Source organism: Sander lucioperca, chromosome 10 (genome assembly GCF_008315115.2).
Source record: "Sander lucioperca isolate FBNREF2018 chromosome 10, SLUC_FBN_1.2, whole genome shotgun sequence".
Classification (NCBI taxonomy): Eukaryota; Metazoa; Chordata; class Actinopteri; order Perciformes; family Percidae; genus Sander; species Sander lucioperca.
Genome location: NC_050182.1, coordinates 22,729,253 through 22,746,190, shown reverse-complemented (window position 1 = coordinate 22,746,190; position 16,938 = coordinate 22,729,253). Strand labels below are relative to the sequence as shown.

Sequence of the window (16,938 nt, the reverse complement as noted above, 5' to 3'; positions counted from 1 at the left end):
ACTGAAACTTGGTTGAATGTTGGTGAGTCCATCTCTTTTTCTGAACTTTTACCGCTTGACTGCACATATTTTAACTGCCCGAGGACTACTGGTCGAGGAGGAGGACTTGCCGTTATTTTTAAGGATAAGTACAACTGCAGGCAGCTGCCAATGACTACATTCTCTAGTTTTGAATTAACAATGTTCGAATTGGGCAAATTTCACTTCCAGCCTTTGACCCTTCCATTTCCAAAGTGTGTGCAGCAGTTCTCATTAAGTTTGAGCCTTTATCCCTCTCAGCCCTTACTGATATTGTTACACATTTAAAACCTTCAATTTGTCCTATTGATATTGTACCACCTACTTGTTTTAAAGAGGTGTGGCTCACTATTGGACCAAACATCCAAGCAATTATTAACAGTAGTCTTACTTCTGGTCATGTGCCACTTTGTTTTAAAGAGGCAGTGGTGCAGCCTCTTATCAAAAAGCCAAATCTGGACACCTTAGTTCTTGCAAACTATCGTCCGATCTCTAAACTTCCTTTTATGTCCAACATTTTAGAAAAGGCAGTTCTCGTGCAGCTACAATCTTTTTTAGATCTGCATGGTATCCTTGAGGTGTTCCTGTCTGGCTTTAAAGCATTTCATAGCACAGAGTCCGCACTTACAAAAGTTTTTAATGATCTTTTAATCTCAACAGACTCTGGAGATTCTGCAATCCTTATGCTTTTAGACCTCACAGCAGCATTCGACACTGTTGACCACAGCGTTCTTATCTCTCGTCTCGAGCACAGTGTGGGGATTAAAGGCACGGCACTCGAATGGTTTAGATCATTTTTATCAGAGAGTGTTCAAAGTTAGCTTTGGTGGCTCTACTTCACCCGCAGCACCGCTGACATGTGGAGTTCCTCAGGGTTCTATTGTGGCACAGATTCTCTTCTCCCTGTATTTGCTTCCCCTTGGTTCCATATTAAAGACGCATAACATCAGCTTCCATTTCTATGCAGATGACTCACAGATCTACTTGCCTATAAAAAGTAAGGGTGATAATTCCCTAAAAAGACTGCTCGATTGTTTTTCTGACATAAAAGCCTGGATGGCTTTAAACATTTTACATTTTAATGAAAGTAAAACCGAAGTCATGATATTTAGACCCAGTAGTGCTCTTGGTGCCTCCCAACTGGACCTGGGTCCTCTGACACCCTATGTCAAGTCCATGGTAACTAACCTTGGTGTTAAAATGGACAGTGAGTTTCAACTAGAGAAACACATCAATTCTGTTGTAAAAGCTAGTTTCTTTCAACTCAGGCTGCTTACCAAACTGAAGCCATTTTTATCTTTCACTGATTTTGAGAGGGTTATACATGCTTTTATCACAACTCGCCTAGATTACTGTAATGCTTTATATGTAGGTGTTAGCCAGGCCTCCCTCTCAAGATTACAAATGGTTCAAAATGCTGCCGCTCGGCTCCTTACCGGAACTCGTAAACGAGATCCCATTACACCTGTTCTTGTATCGGTTTGCTTTAGAATACATTTTAAGATTCTGTGGTTTGTTTTTAAATCTCTTTATGGTCAAGCCCCAGCGTATATCGTTGAACTATTAAAGCCGAACGCTCCTCTGAGGTCGTTAAGGTCTGCTGACCAGCTACTCCTTGTTGTCCCTAGAACGCGGCTCAAAAATAGGGGAGATCGAGCGTTCTCAGTCGTGGCCCCAAGGCTTTGGAATGAATTGCCTCTGAATGTCAGATTGGCCCCCAGCCTTTACATTTTTAAATCACGACTTAAAACTCACTGGTATTCATTGGCCATTGACCTGCTTGAGAGTTGTATTCTGTATTCTGCATTTTATTTTTCTAGTCTGTAATTTGTTTTAAATGTTTGTTTTCTTACTCACGTGTTTATAATCATGTCAATGTTCAGCACTTTGGTCAACCTGGTTGTCTTAAATGTGCTTTACAAATAAAGTTGGATTGGATTGGATCATGGGCAGAGCTAAGAGCCGGACAGAGCAACGACGCCTCTGCAAAATAGCCTCAGGAAGGAACTTGTTTTGGTGGAACATGTGTACGTTCAAAAGTAGTTTTAGTCGTGCAACAGAAAACTCAGATTGGACAGATAGTCTAGCTAGCTGTCTGGATTTACCCTGCAGAGATCTGAGGAGCAGTTAACCATAGTCCTCAGAAATCCACCAGAGTTTAGAACGCCAAAACAAAGGAGGCCCAAGGCAACGGACATCTGGCCTAAATCAGGGACATCCGGTGGAATTTCCGGCAGCACTGGAGCAATCCCGGAAGTGGAACGTTGTGTATATAACCTAGTGGATCACCAACGTCAATAGGAGTCATCTTCCGGGAACCATGAATGTCTGTATAAAAGTTTAATAGCAGCACATCCAAAAGTTGAGATATTTTAGTCTAAACCAAAGTGTTGGACCGACCAAATGACAGACCCACATTGCCATCCCTAGATTCAGACCACTGTGTAAAAAGTACTTTGACATACAGTAAGAGCTACTTGACCAACCCATATCGTGATGAACGTTAAAAGGTGAAGTGTTTGCATTCCCGTAATAATTCTCGCTACCGCTCATGTTACATAAATACCATCAATCTTTAGAGAGACGCACACACACAAAAATCACCTGGCTCCACAAGCTGTAATTACGCTCAAGTGGAGGATGTACTGCTGTATCCTGGGGTTGAAGTGCCTCTATAATAAGTTTTCATCAAAAGCCGACTGAAGAACAATGTCCCACATATCAACCAGCAGTGCTCTCCAGTAGGTAGAAAAAAAAAAAGGAAGCGGTGATACTTTCAAAAACACAACAGTTTCATCTGTTTTTGTTGAGAATGGTAATACAAATACAAAATAAAGATTAGGAATGGGCAGACAAACAATGTTCACATACAGGCTTTTCAACCACTCTGATACTTTTTGATATAATTATACATTAGGATCATAGAAATAAAATCCATTTTATTTCTATGATTAGGATTAAAAGTTTAAAGAACTACAACAAGATGTAACTATCTATTCTATAAAAAAAATAAAATAAAGTTGATGTCATTCTCTTCCACTTTTGCATTTACTGGATATGCGTTAACATTTAGAAGCCTGGCTACAACCTGTTTCAACATGAAATCTGTTTCAAGAGGTGATGACACACTACCAAACATGTCGACAGAAGCAACCAGAAACCACAACTTGACTTGACTTGACTAAACAAGCCATTCCATGCCCGCTGCATTTCCTTCTGCAGTGTTCTCTATTCTCATACATACTGGAAAGCTGGGCAGGATGTCACCGTGACATGTACAAACATACAGTACATGTTAACAAAAGGTTCCTCTCGGGGCGCCCTGGTAGCTCACCTGGTAGAGCGTGCTCCCCATGTACCACGGCTCAGTCCTTAACGCAGCGGCCCAAGGTTCGATTCCGACCTGCGGCCCTTTGCTGCATGTCTTCCCTCTCTCTCTCGGCCTCTCACCTCCCTTCCTGTCTACAACTGTCCTATCAATTAAAGGCCAAAATGCCCCAAAAATTATCTTAAAAACAAAACCGGTTCCTCTCAGCTGTCCCAGGTCCTTATCCAAGACTGACGAGTGGAGCAATGACCTCCTGGCACCGGACCTTCGGCCTCACAGTCTCAGGTACGCCACCTTAGAAGAGAGAAAGAAGAAACTTGTATTATTCGTCACATACAATCATACAGCACATTGTAGCGAAATTCAATCTGTGAATTGAACCCATCGTTAAGTACTAGGAGCAGTGGACAGCCATGTGCAGCGTCCGGGGAAGAAAAAAAGAAGAAGGAAAAAGTCAAGAAAAAGGTTCAATTCTATGTGGATGCTTAAGGTAAAAATAGACTGACTTTAGTGTTTTGGAAAACTACAGTTTGTACTGTACAAAAAAAAGAGGATTTTTGTTCCCCAAAGCACGGATATACTGGATCTCCACGGTCTGCTGATCGGCACTGAAACACATTATCTGCAATTACTGTCTTCAAACAAGAAAAACACCACAGGTGGTAGGGGTTTAATCATCTTCAAAAACACACATACACACGCAGACAAACAAAGCACAGAAAACAAATCAGCTCAGCTCAGCCCTCTCCTCCCTCTCTCTCTCTCTCTCTCTCTCTCTCCATCCATCTGCTATTCCTGGGTGTCTGCCTGCTGCAGACAATGGCTGCGCTCCACTGAGGGCTCTATATTGGGATGATGGATGAGGGCATTTGCCTCACTCAAGGCCCTGTCTTCTCCGTCCCCGTGCCAATGTCTGCTCACCACTCGAGCGTGTCAACGGTAATTCATACAAATGATAACAAACGGCAACTAGAGGTGAACTCCTGTGAGTCCTAGAGCAAGAAAACAAAGTGTGATAAGGAACCAGAGCAACGGGAGTCTAGATGGAGGAGAGCAGCTGGCTTGTGATTGGAGGGTTGCTAGGTTGGAGTTTTTTTCTGAGTTGCCGCTGTGCAAGGCACAAAACCCACAACTCCTCCTGTGGAGCTGTATACGGCTAACACTAGAGCTGTGGCTGCACTGGGCAGCCCCAAAGTGTGAATATGTAACTTGAGTAGATAGATGCTGGAATATTATGGAGCCAGGACAGTTTAATTGGCATTAAAAACAAAATGTGGCATTGAAAACAAAACAAGAACTGAAAAGGGAAACATTGGCATTGAAACACTTGTATTGGAAAGTTACATTGGCACTGAAAAAAGTTCCACAGAAAAATAAAACACAGGCAGTAAAAAAATATTTTTTTCTATTTTTATAGTGTTTGCATTTTGATGTGTTTTTCAATGACAATGTTCAGATTTTTTTCTTTGTCTTCTGTCTTTTTCATGAGTGTTTTTTTTACGCTGATAGTGTTTTTCAGTTTCAACTTCCTGTCTGTCTTTCTGTTTTTTTGTTTTTCCCCTCCGCCACTAGCCTTCTAAACAAGGCTCGGAATCCATCCTGACTCTCTCCACACCCCACCTCTGGCTCCTCATGCCACTGTACCTACTCTGCTGTAGCGTCCCTTTTCACTACTGTTTAACTTATTTTACTATTTAAATTTATTTTATCGTTATTAATACGTACTGTGTGTATATGTTTATACTTATATTGTTTATATCTTTTTATCCTTCTTATATTTGTATGTGTGACATGCTCCAACAACACCATGACAAATTCCTCGTATGTGCAACGTACTTGGCAATAAAGCCCTTTCTGATTCTGATTGGAGTTGAGGGGGGGCAAGGAGAGCGTGCTTTCCATATAATCTGAACGCTAAGGAGACCGCCTCTCTTTTAGACCCACAGTCCGCTCCGAAACGTCCTGTATGACCACGCACCCACGGCAACGGCTTTCCCCGCGTTCACCTCAAACTCCCACATCCTGGGCTTAAGTTAACCTTTAACTGGTGCTGAGCTGGTTTGGCAGAGGTCCGGGACAGCTAGCCAACGTTTGGCTCTATGTGTAAAAACATCAGCAGGGAGAAACAGACTTACTTGCGATTTGGGAGATGGAAGTTATTAATTGAGAATTGAAAAACTAGTTTTCAGGGCCTTTAAAAGGTCCTATGACATGCTGCTTTTTGGATGCTTTATATAGACCTTAGTGGTCCCATAATACTGTATCTGAAGTCTCTTTTATATAGACCTTAGTGGTCCCCTAATACTGTATCTGAAGTCTCTTTTATATAGGCCTTAGTGGTCCCCTAATACTGTATCTGAAGTCTCTTTTATATAGGCCTTAGTGGTCCCCTAATACTGTATCTGAAGTCTCTTTTATATAGGCCTTAGTGGTCCCCTAATACTGTATCTGAAGTCTCTTTCCCCAAATTCAGCCTTGGTGCAGAATTACAGCCACTAGAGCCAGTCCCACAATGAGCTTTCCTTAGTATGTGCCATTTCTGTGTCTGTAGCTTTAAATGCTATTGAGAAGGAGAGAAGGGGGGCAAGGTGGAGGGTGGGGGTGTGGCCTTGACCAACTGCCATGCTACGTTTGTTTGAAAGCCATGATGTCTCTCTCTTTCTCATGGGTGGGCCAAATTCTCTGGGCGGGCAAAGCAGAGAAAGGGGAGGTAACCTTTCCCCTTATGACATCATAAAGGGAAGATTCCAGATTGGCCCATCTGAGCTTTCATTTTCTCAAAGGCAGAGCAGGATACCCAGGGCTCGGTTTACACCTATCACCATTTCTAGCCACTGGGGGACCATAGGCAGGCTGGGGGAACTCATATTAATGTTAAAAAAAAACTCAAAGTGAAATGTTCATGCCATGGGACCTTTAAAGCTGTCTACAACTTGAAAATGTAAAGTCCAAGAAGCATACCAGCGGGTCTGAGAGCCTGACAGACAAGACGAATCACAAGCACAGCTATCAGAAGACTGATCTAACTTTTTAGGACTCCACTGTTTAGGTTATGAGAAGCCACACAAAAAAAAGGTTCCCAGGTAACCTCACTACTTTAAACTGGTAGTGATGCTGACAGTGGGTCTTCCCTTGATGATAATATGCTTAAGGGTGTTACACTTCTTTGATCTCACTGAAAAGCGCAGCGGAATATGAAACCTCACTGCAAAGCCTTAAGAGTAATACATCTAGCTGTAACCAGAGATAACCTTTGCTTTTATTTTCCATCTCTATGCAACAGCTCTTCAGTTGAAGATGGGACTTGACAGAACAGGGGTTAATGTCTGGGTATTAAAAAGGTTCTGAGACAACGACAAGAGGAGAGAATGCATGAGGAAGTCTTTCGAGCAGAAGCATGCTCTTTGATGCTCTATGCCAGGAACTGTTAATAACACTAAGCACTTGGCAAGCAGCACAGACCATGTTTCTTCATATGAAGTGAAGAGACTGACAGAAAGAGGGGTGCAAAAGTAGAATGCGACAAAAGAAACAAGTTGCTGCGAGTACTACACTCAAAAGTCCTACAGTTAAAGCAGATGACAGACATGGGCAAGGATACAGTCCTGTCAAAATGAACAAAGCCACTGACCCATATAATGATGCATTTCTATTATCATCCTTGGGTGTGTCAAGGACATGATCCAAATTTAAAACAAAAGAACCGAACAACTGCTTCCAAATCAGGGATGCTTGAAAAAACTATTTAGCAAGCTAGCATAGCAGTTGAAAGTTAGTTAAAAGTAATGCATAAATAGTTGAAGTAATTAGCTGTAGAGAAACAGTTGAAATAGTTAGCTAAAAGTAATAGATAAACGTATTCAGGTTCTGCCACTCCAAGTGGTAGTAGCAGGAATGCAAACTTGACTAAACATTCTTAAAAACAGTGACAATTAAATTGTAACATAACATCGATAAAATTGAACACATTTGGAATATAACGGGTGGTGTCGGTAACGGGTAACTTGAGCTCATCACATACAGTAGGGATGTGAGGGTATGCAAGACAAAACAGGCTGGTTACCACAGCTTTAGAGACGAATACACGTCTTTTACAAATGTCGCAGCAACCGTAGGCTCGGGGCATCCCATACACAACCGATGCAGTATTAATCCATCATACACTAAAGATCATATGCAACTAACTAAGTCATTTCCGTGGCCGGGTTAGCTCAGTTGGTAGAGCAGGTGCACATATATAGAGGTTTATGCCTCGACGCAGAAGGTCCAGGGTTCGAGTCCGACCTAGATGATTATCCTGTGTGTCTTCCCCCCCCTCTCTCCCCTTTCGTATCTGGCTGTCCTTTCCATTAAAGGCTGAAATGCCCCCAAAAAGTCATTTCCATTCCATTACACTAGAGGTAAACAACACTGACTTACCATTACATTGTTATTTTTTTAATTAAAGAGCAATAGTAGCCTCATTTATATTGTTAAGCGGACATATCCCGATGTACACACTGATGAAGAACAGCGTCACACAGAGCCCCTGCTCTGTTGATTAATTCCTCTTCTCATCCATTGGTCTACGTGCAATGAATCGAGACGTGAGCCCCTTGGGGGGGAGGGGGGGGGTCGGGAGTAATTTATCTGGACAAAGTGCAGAAAGACTGATGTGATGTATGATCGATTCATGTCCTCAGTTCTTCATTGTAAAACACATTGAAGCCGGGGTTTTTTTTTTTGGATCAGTTTCTGTCTAACCTACATGCTGTCTCTGTGGGAGTGAGTAGGAGTTTAATGAGCTGGGGGGGGAGGTGTTGTCTGATCCCAGGCTAGAAAAGAGTGACAGAGCTTGAGCAACTTTACAGCCCATTACACTGGCAGGCCCAGGGACGGAGGGCGGGGAACACAGCGGCCCAGACAACAGTAGACATTCCATGTGCAGAATAATAACAGGCTGGCTCATGATGCAGCCTTTGATCTACTCGCACGGCTGAAATTACACAAAAAACACACACATACACACCCAATTCAAAACCGTTAACTGCAAACTTTGGGTTAGTGCCGTTATAGCTGGGGTGGGCTGTTGGGATTGATACTATACTATATGAATGATATCTTTATTTTGAACAATCGAAAGATACCACACACACACACTTATTAAAAATTAACAAAAAAACAAATAATTCAACATAACACTAGACCACTCCGTTCGAAAAGGGATAGGTGGCAACCCTAGGCTTTTCGAGTCCTACCCCCCAGTCTTTACCATAAACAAATCACAATCAAAAAGATAAACCAAACAGACCACTCCAAACAATACAAAAATATCACTATAAATCACATCCTACTCCATCAAGACCCAACATTAACGATGGCTCTGTTCTATTCAAGTGTCCCAATAAGCCATGACAGTGTGAGCCAGCATGCATAATAACAGGAGCCTGAAACTGGAGCAGCTAAATGGAATTCTGCCATCATTAATCTTTGCACACCTGTGCTTTCCCTACTATGACAAGTCAAAATGTAGGAGCAGTTAAACCCAATTATCTCCAGTTACCAGTAGCTTTGTGAAATACAACTTTACATTTTACATCTAGCAGAGTTGAGTGATCACTTGAAGTCCGTAAACAGCCATAGTACAGAGATGTCTGCCTTCTCTAGAAGGCAATAGAACTAGATGGCACATGGCTTGTGGTGCTCAAAGTGCCAAGAAATACATTTAAAAAACTCAACAGCAATGTCTCTTTCCAGAAACCTTGACCCGTATACTCAATAGAGTGCGGATCGGGCCGCATTTTTCTGTCCGAGCCCGGCCCGCGTCCTACAGAGGAGTAACCGAGCAGGTTGCGGGGCAACAAGCACACGTTACCACAGGTGCGCACCTACATAATAAGCTTTTTTAAATTTAAAATGTTCAATGCCTTATCGCGCTGATGTGATCGAGCCCGACCCGAACCCGAACATCATTTCTAAATATCTGTCCGAACCCGGCCCGGCGGGTACCGGCGGGTCCCGACGGGCTTGGTTCGTGTATCCATCCTCTAATACTCAAGACAATAACTACACCCGCCAACCGTATCACTGGGCAGAAGGAAGTGTACTCATGGAAGAGAGGCTCATGCTGCATGCTGCGGCGCCTTCCTTGGCTGAGCTGTAGCATTAGCTAGCTCAGATGATTATCGGTTAGCTACAGTTACAGTTGCCATCTAGTTCCATTATATTGGAGAGAAGGCAGACATTTCTGTGGCCGATCATCTCCAACACTGGACAACTCACACCAACACAACCTTGACTGATACATGGCACTACAGGTAAGAGGAAAAATATGTATTTTGGATTTTTTGGGTGAGCTGTCTCCATGACGGTGAGCCAGCATGTACAATACCAGGAACTAGCTCACCTAAATGTAATCCAGTTGTTATTAATGTTATCACACTTGTGCTTATACTGCTATGACATTTTAGAATGTGTGCAATGAAAAAAGGTCCATTAGTGCATGTAGTTTGGTGATCTCTCAGAGCTCTCAGCATAGCTCCACTTCAACCTGAGCAGAGGTTTAATCAGCCAGAATAAGTATAAACACCAGTGTGGGTGTGCTGGGCCTTTAATATCCCTTCATTCTCTCTTCCAAATAAGTGATTTAGAATTGTGTTGGGTTAAGTTAGTTAAATCCCGTCTCACGCCAGACTGATCTCAATAAGTGGCGTATGTATGACACGCCAATTCGTATGCCATTTTGGTGTGTTATGAAGACGCATAATCGCTGTTTAGCGCGTTTATCAACGCCGTTTGGCCTCCATTGACTTACATTACCTTGCGATTGCGTGTCAATTTATGCCGTAGCGATAGGGCTGGGCGATATGAAGAAAATCAAATATCACGATATTTTTGACCAAATACCTCGATATTGATACCGCAACGATATTGTAGTGTTGACTATTGGTGCTTTCACAAAATATTTACACAATGAGATTTTTGATAAATAATCATCAGTAATGTGGATATAATGACTAAGTGGGTAAAGGCAAATAATAGAACAGTTACAACAGTCTGGTAAGTTCAGAAAATGACATCACTTTACTGTAATGCAGCCTTTAAAACCAGGAAAAGACAACACTTATGCCATATTACGATATCCAAAATCTAAGACGATATCTAGTCTCATATCACGATAACGATATAATATCCATATATTGCCCAGCTCTACGTAGCGAGTAGTATGAAAGCCTGAAAATCTGCATAGGGAGGTTGGCTGGGGTGGTGGATGGGTCAAACAACACAGAACTTTCACCCAGGAGACCGGGGATCGTGCCACGTTTCCTAAACCCAACCCTGTAATTGTTTTCCTAAACCCAACCCCGTTCTTCTTTTCCTAAACCCAACCCTGTTATTGTTTTCATAAACCCAACCCCGTTCTTCTTTTCCTAAACCCAACCCTGTTATTGTTTTCCTAAACCCAACCCCGTTATTGTTTTCCTAAACCCAACCCTGTTATTGTTTTCCTAAACCCAACTGTCTGAAGCGATTATGCGTCTTGATAACACACCAAAATGGCATACAAATTGGCGTGTCATAGATACGCCACTTATTGAGATCAGTCTGCAACCCGTCCGCTGGATACGGTGTAGACATAACACGCCTTAGAAAGTGGCGTGTATGTTTACGCAAAGTCATGTCACGTTGCTCACGCCCACTCATGTTGCTTTCCCTGATGGACTTTAAGACCCTAAGAGATATTGTTGCGTCCTTACAACACTGAAGTTGGGGGTTAAAATGTTATCATAGCCATTGAAAATATTGACCAAAAGCATAAACACAATACCGTTTTTATTTTTCCAAAGCCAACAGTAGGAAAACCATAGCATACAACACCCACCCACCCACACTGTTCCCCTTTCTCTCTCAAATGTTGATCTCGTCTGTAGCAGATGCAACTCTTCAGATCATCATAAGCTTCCATAATGCCATCCCACTACATGCTGGTCCTCTTCTGACACTCTGGGTGCCTGAGTTTTTTTTTTTTTAAACTGTCTTTAAAACAGATACTCTCAGACGCTCTCAGACCATCTCCGGTAACTCTAGATGGCCCGATGATCACATTACCTTCCTGTCCTCTGCCGCCTATAGCACACGCTTCTACTCTCAGGAAGTGTTCAAGTGTGTCCATTTATCACACTCCTTTTACTGCTGTAACCGCTTCCACCACCAGACAGATACTATGTCATTTGTCTGGGTCGCTCTATCTGTAGCCTTCTCTATTTCAGCAAAGCCTAATTTCACCCCCCCCCACCTCTCTCATGTTGTTACCTCAAAAAACAACAATACAGTTTATCATTGTAGCACAGTGTGTAAGACACAGAAGACAAACAGCTCTGAATTCTAATCAGTTTGTCATCCTCAGGGCTCGTGGTGTGAGAGCGAAAATACAGTATTTAAAGGTGTGAGGCACATAACTTTATAACAAGACAGGGACGTACTGTAGGTGTAATAATTAAAATGGCAATCTGCCGTAAGTGAGCCCTCTATTTCAAATTCCATGTCTTCTAAGGTGACCAGAAAGTTCTTTTCATTCATTGTTGTTAGAATACACCGAAATCCTTTCCTTAGCCGTACGGCTAGAATAATTGCAAACACATTGCCCCCTTTCTCAGGCCTGGTATAGCATGCTTTAGCGGCATGGTGGCATGCTAAACCGTGATCCCGCTGCAGTATGTACAGGTGCTGTGTTCAGCCATTTGAAAGATCAACACATCATTATCAAACCAACTGCAGAACCTTGGTACTATTAAGGGCCCTGTCACACCAACCAGACGGCCGACCGTCGGCAGAAAAGCCAGTTGGACTGATCAGTCGGGTCCCGAGGTCCAAAAAATGCCTCAGAACACACTGAGGCGACGCCGACTTGAGCGTACGCTCTGCGCGTGCGCGAAACGTAATACGTCTCCATAGCAGCAGGCGGCGCTGCTCTGTATTGTTTCCATTAACAGTCTGATTATTTCCCAGAAAATGAAAACCGGCAGCAGATAGGACGAACGCGCCACGTGGTTCTTTTTTCTCCGGAAATTCACAGCCAGACTGTCATGGCGGCTTGTTCAGAATACGATCTCATGTTGTACTAAAATAGTTCACCGAAACATGTTTCTGAAAACATTTTAAGCGAGAAATAGGCCATGCAGTTGCTGAATCTGTCTTCATTTCAGATTGACAAAGGTCAGTTTAAAAGATTTTCGTCAGATTTTGAGCGGCTCATCCGGGTGAGTCCCGACTGCCCTGTCCCCGACTGAACATGTCGGGTCGGCCCAAATGAATGCCGACGGCTCCTCGGACGGCCGACGGCACGGGACACACTGAACAGACTCGAGTCACGGACCTCGCCAGACGGCCTGACGCCCGATTATCTATATATTATATACAGCACTAATGCAATTTACAAGGATAAGGATGGCAGATTTAACACTCAAAATTTGAAGCACTTTTTGAAATTGGTTCTTCCTTTCAGACAGGGAGACAAAAGAAGCTTTTCATTTCTAGCTTACGACTGGTGATTTTGCTGCCTGAAATAGCAACTGCTGGCAGATTGTATTAGCTGTAGCTAGCTAACCAAGCTAACATTAGTTGCCTTTGCTGTTTGAAAACACAGGCTTGTGGCTGATTTTTTTTAACTTATCCAGTTGACTTGTATTGAAACGAGAACCTTGTAAAATGTGTCCTGAATATGTACTTGATGGCTGCATACATAACATCATGCTAAAAGTAGTGTTGTTTTCGTCAACGAAAATTATGACTAAATATCGTCGCCAACGAACCTTTATCACATGACGAAAACGAGACGAGACGCAATGTAAATGCTGGTCATGACTATAATTAAATGTATAATGCAATATTGTTGACAAATAAAAACGAGACTAAATGTGGTTTGCAAAATAAAAACTATGCTAAAATGTCTCTTCATTTTCGCTGACCAAAACGAGACAAAATGTTATAACGTTATTTCGTCTTGTTTAGTCGCGTTATTATTATTATTTTGCAGTATTTCTGTCCCGTGTCTTCAGGGGCTGCATCGGGTCACACTGCGCAGACGCAGGCAACGTTACTTCCTCAAGCCCTGACGTGGCATTATTTAATTTAGAAGATGCAGCGGTGTGTTAGAGAGTGAGACGAGTGTAAACGACAACAAACTAAATGAAGTCTGACACAGAGAAAGCTGGGACCGTGGCCGGCCAGCTGGAGTTCGTTCTATTACATAGAAGTGGAAAAGAAAACGGAATGTGTTGTGGAAAAAGATGGGGAGACATGCGGCCACAAAAATCACAGGAAAAAAACACCACCAACTTTAAGAGACATCTCAAGCCATTCCATAATGAAATTGAGGTAAGTCAAGAAATTAACGTAACGTTACTTTCCATTTTAGAAAGCTAATGCCAACTCATGAGGCTGTGGTTAATGTGTCTCATTCTAACGTTAGCTTTAGACATTAGCCACTGGAGCTGAAAACGACTGAGACAAACGTACGTTTGTTTGTGTGTGTGTGTGTGTGTGTGTGTGTGTGTGTGTGTGTGTGTGTGTGTGTGTGTGAGAGAGTGTGTGGGTTCTTGGCCAACATTTTGGTTTCGTCTATACTACTAGATACTTTTTAGCATTACTAAAAAGAGACTAAAATACAATTCTCACTGACTAAAACTAGACTAAATGTCATCAGTTTTCGTCGACTAAAACTAGACTAAAATAGTCATGGATAATTCTGACTAAAATAAGACTAAAATGCTCAGACTTTTAGTGGACTGAAACTTGACTAGACTAAAAAGAGTATGAACGTGACTAAAACTAATAAAAACTAAAATGACAGCTTGACACAAAGACTACACTAAAACTAAAATTAAAACAGGCCGCCAAAAACAACACTAGCTAAAGGACTGAGGCTAAGGCAAAGAAAATCCACACCCATACAACGTGATGATCCATGTATGAGACATGACAATAAAAGAGGAGCATTATTCTTAGAGTGCAGATCCAGTTGTCCTTATAGTAGCATTTGAAGTATGATAAGGAAAAATGTACGATCCGTAGTGAAGATGTCCCATCAAAATTAAGACCACATTTCCTTTAATGTTTTGCTCCCTCTTGCGCACAGAGGGGTCGTATCTTTTTTTGAGCTATTAATGTGAAGTCTTTACACAAAAGATATACTTGAATTGGTTATTTTTTCATTGCAAGGAAGTATTCCTTCTTCAATGCATTACTCCCGTTTAGATTAAGAAAGACTCCGAGTCTTGAAGTGAAGCCTCCCCCCCCACCCCCCCCGCGCCTAGGCTAACATCAAAACAGGCTTCACATGATCAACAGCAGCAGACGTCCTTCTCAAAGGTTTGCTCACCGCATATTATTCCAGCTCCCGTTTGTTTTTAGCAGATGGGAAACTTGTTTAAGTGGTTGGAGTCACCTCCGAAACTTTCTGAGCAGAAAGTGGAGGATAATGGTGCTAATTACCCCTGTCACTATGTTTAAAAGGGCTAGGAGAATAGAGTTGTCAGCAGAGTTAACACCTCCTATTTTCTAGTCAAAGGGTTTTCCTCGGCAACTTCGAGCTAAATATACACATTTTGCACAACTGCAGGTGTATAGAAGCTGGAATAAGGCTGACGTAAGTAAAACCTTACATTTTGATCAACATAATCCCTAAAGCGAAGCAGTTAACTGAAAGCTCTGAATCATGAAATTAATTAGGGCGGGATAAAAGCACAAGTCAAGCAATACTGAATAATGGATAAACAAGGTGCTGTAAGTAAGAACTAAGTGAAATAAGTGACCGCTGTCAGCTAAAAGAGCCCCTGCCGTTTTTACAAAAGATGGGGATAAATTAGAAGACGTTCAGCGTCTCTCTGCTTAGATTACACAGTATCATGGGAAGCATTTCACAAATGTTAAAAGATATGTGGCTATGCCGAGGATCATGCCTTAATCATCATCATAGTAACTTACCTCATAGGACCTCATGCTACGCATAGAGGCAGGAAGTGCAGAGTTGCTGTCATGTATCACTTGCAGCAGCTCCTCGCACACCTCCAGCGGCAGCACCACGGGATGTCCGATGGCATTGGCCTCCCAACTAGATACAATGCTGAACACACACACACACACACACACACACACACACACACACACACACACACACACACACAGTAGAGCAGGAGTGATTTATAGTGACTGCCGTGGCATTACACAACCACGATGATGCCCAGAATAGCTGTTGTAAATCCCATGATGAAGCATTTGTCCCAATGTTTTAATGAAGTGCTTTTTAACTGTAAACTGAACTAGATTACTAGGGATAAATAAAAGTGGATTGATGGTGAGTGTGAGTGTGTGTGTGTGTGTGTGTGTGACGAATAGAAGAGGGGACTGAAAGGAGAGGAGGAAGAGTGATTGAGAGAGGAAAGATTGATGCTCTGTCAGTGTATGGCGCCGATCCAGTTTGTTTGGGTGACATTTGGCCATCTGTGCAGTTCCTGAGAGGGAAAAGTCTTCTCAAAGTTTTTGCGGTACAACTTAAGACATCCCACTGAAGAAACACTGCTACTATTACATTGACATGCATGTAGAGCTGCACAGATTAATCGAGTAATGCATTAGTTGTTAACTGCCAGCTATTTTGATAATCGATTAATCGGTTTGAGTCCTTTTTTATTAGAGAAAATAAAAAAGGTAAAAATTCTCTGATTCCAACTTGTTAAATGTGAATATTGTTCTAGTGTCTTCTCTCCTCTGTGACAGTAAACTGAATATCTTTGAGTTGGGGACAAAACAAGACATTTGAGGACGTCATCTTGGGCTTTGGGAAACGGCACTTCAACATTTTATGGATCAAACAACTAATCGATGAAATAATCAACAGATTAATCGACAATGAAAATAGTCGTTAGTTGCAACCCCACATGCATGGAAAATCTGCTATTAGCCACTCCAAAACTAGTGTCTTCATTAGGTTTATTAGGTCTATCTGCTAATCTGCTGTATACATATTGACCCAAACCAGTCTACATCATAATTCTTTGTGCATGGAAATGTAGTTAATGTTATCCACAGTTAGATTAGACATATCAGAATGGATTTTTATAGGAAAGGAGTAACCCTTACAATTTCTACTGGACTCAATTTCCATATCCATGAGGCCTCATTCACATTGTACTGGACTGCGATGGTGCCTGCGACTTTCAACTCATAATCAAGTCACTGCCATTAGTGACAAGAGTAATCCACTTAGGCATTGGCTCACCGGTTCTCCAACCAATTATTGGCAGTTTTAACAACACCTACTGCAACCTCCAGCTGCAGTCAACTGTAACCGACTGTATCCTGAATAAGAGGGCCACCATCCAGGGAATTCAGCTCCCAGGGCATAACATTTAATTTAAAAAATGTCAGAGATGAGTGATGAAGGATGAATGGTAAATTATGTAGGGGGAAATGGAAGTGTGAGTAACACCAGCATTTAGCTTTGCAAGACTTCAGAGAAATGTCAAAAATAGGTGAAAAAACAAAACAAAACCGCAGTTCAAATGTGAAAAGATTTTCAAGGAAAATAATGAATAGAGGGAGTATGAGAAATT

General features: G+C 42.1%; 1 protein-coding gene across 1 annotated transcript in view; it reads right to left on the bottom strand.

Annotated features, from left to right (window-relative positions):
- Positions 1 to 2,792: 2,792 nt before the first annotated feature.
- ube3d (ubiquitin protein ligase E3D) overlaps positions 2,793 to 16,938 on the bottom strand; it is a 29,475-nt gene continuing 15,329 nt past the window's right edge. Inside the window, exons 10-11 of the mRNA XM_031322791.1 lie at positions 15,311 to 15,449; positions 2,793 to 3,640 (exon numbers count right to left, since the gene is read on the bottom strand). Coding sequence (XP_031178651.1) covers positions 3,620 to 3,640; positions 15,311 to 15,449 — 160 coding nt within the window. The 3' untranslated portion in view covers positions 2,793 to 3,619. The remainder of the gene's footprint in view (positions 3,641 to 15,310; positions 15,450 to 16,938) is intronic.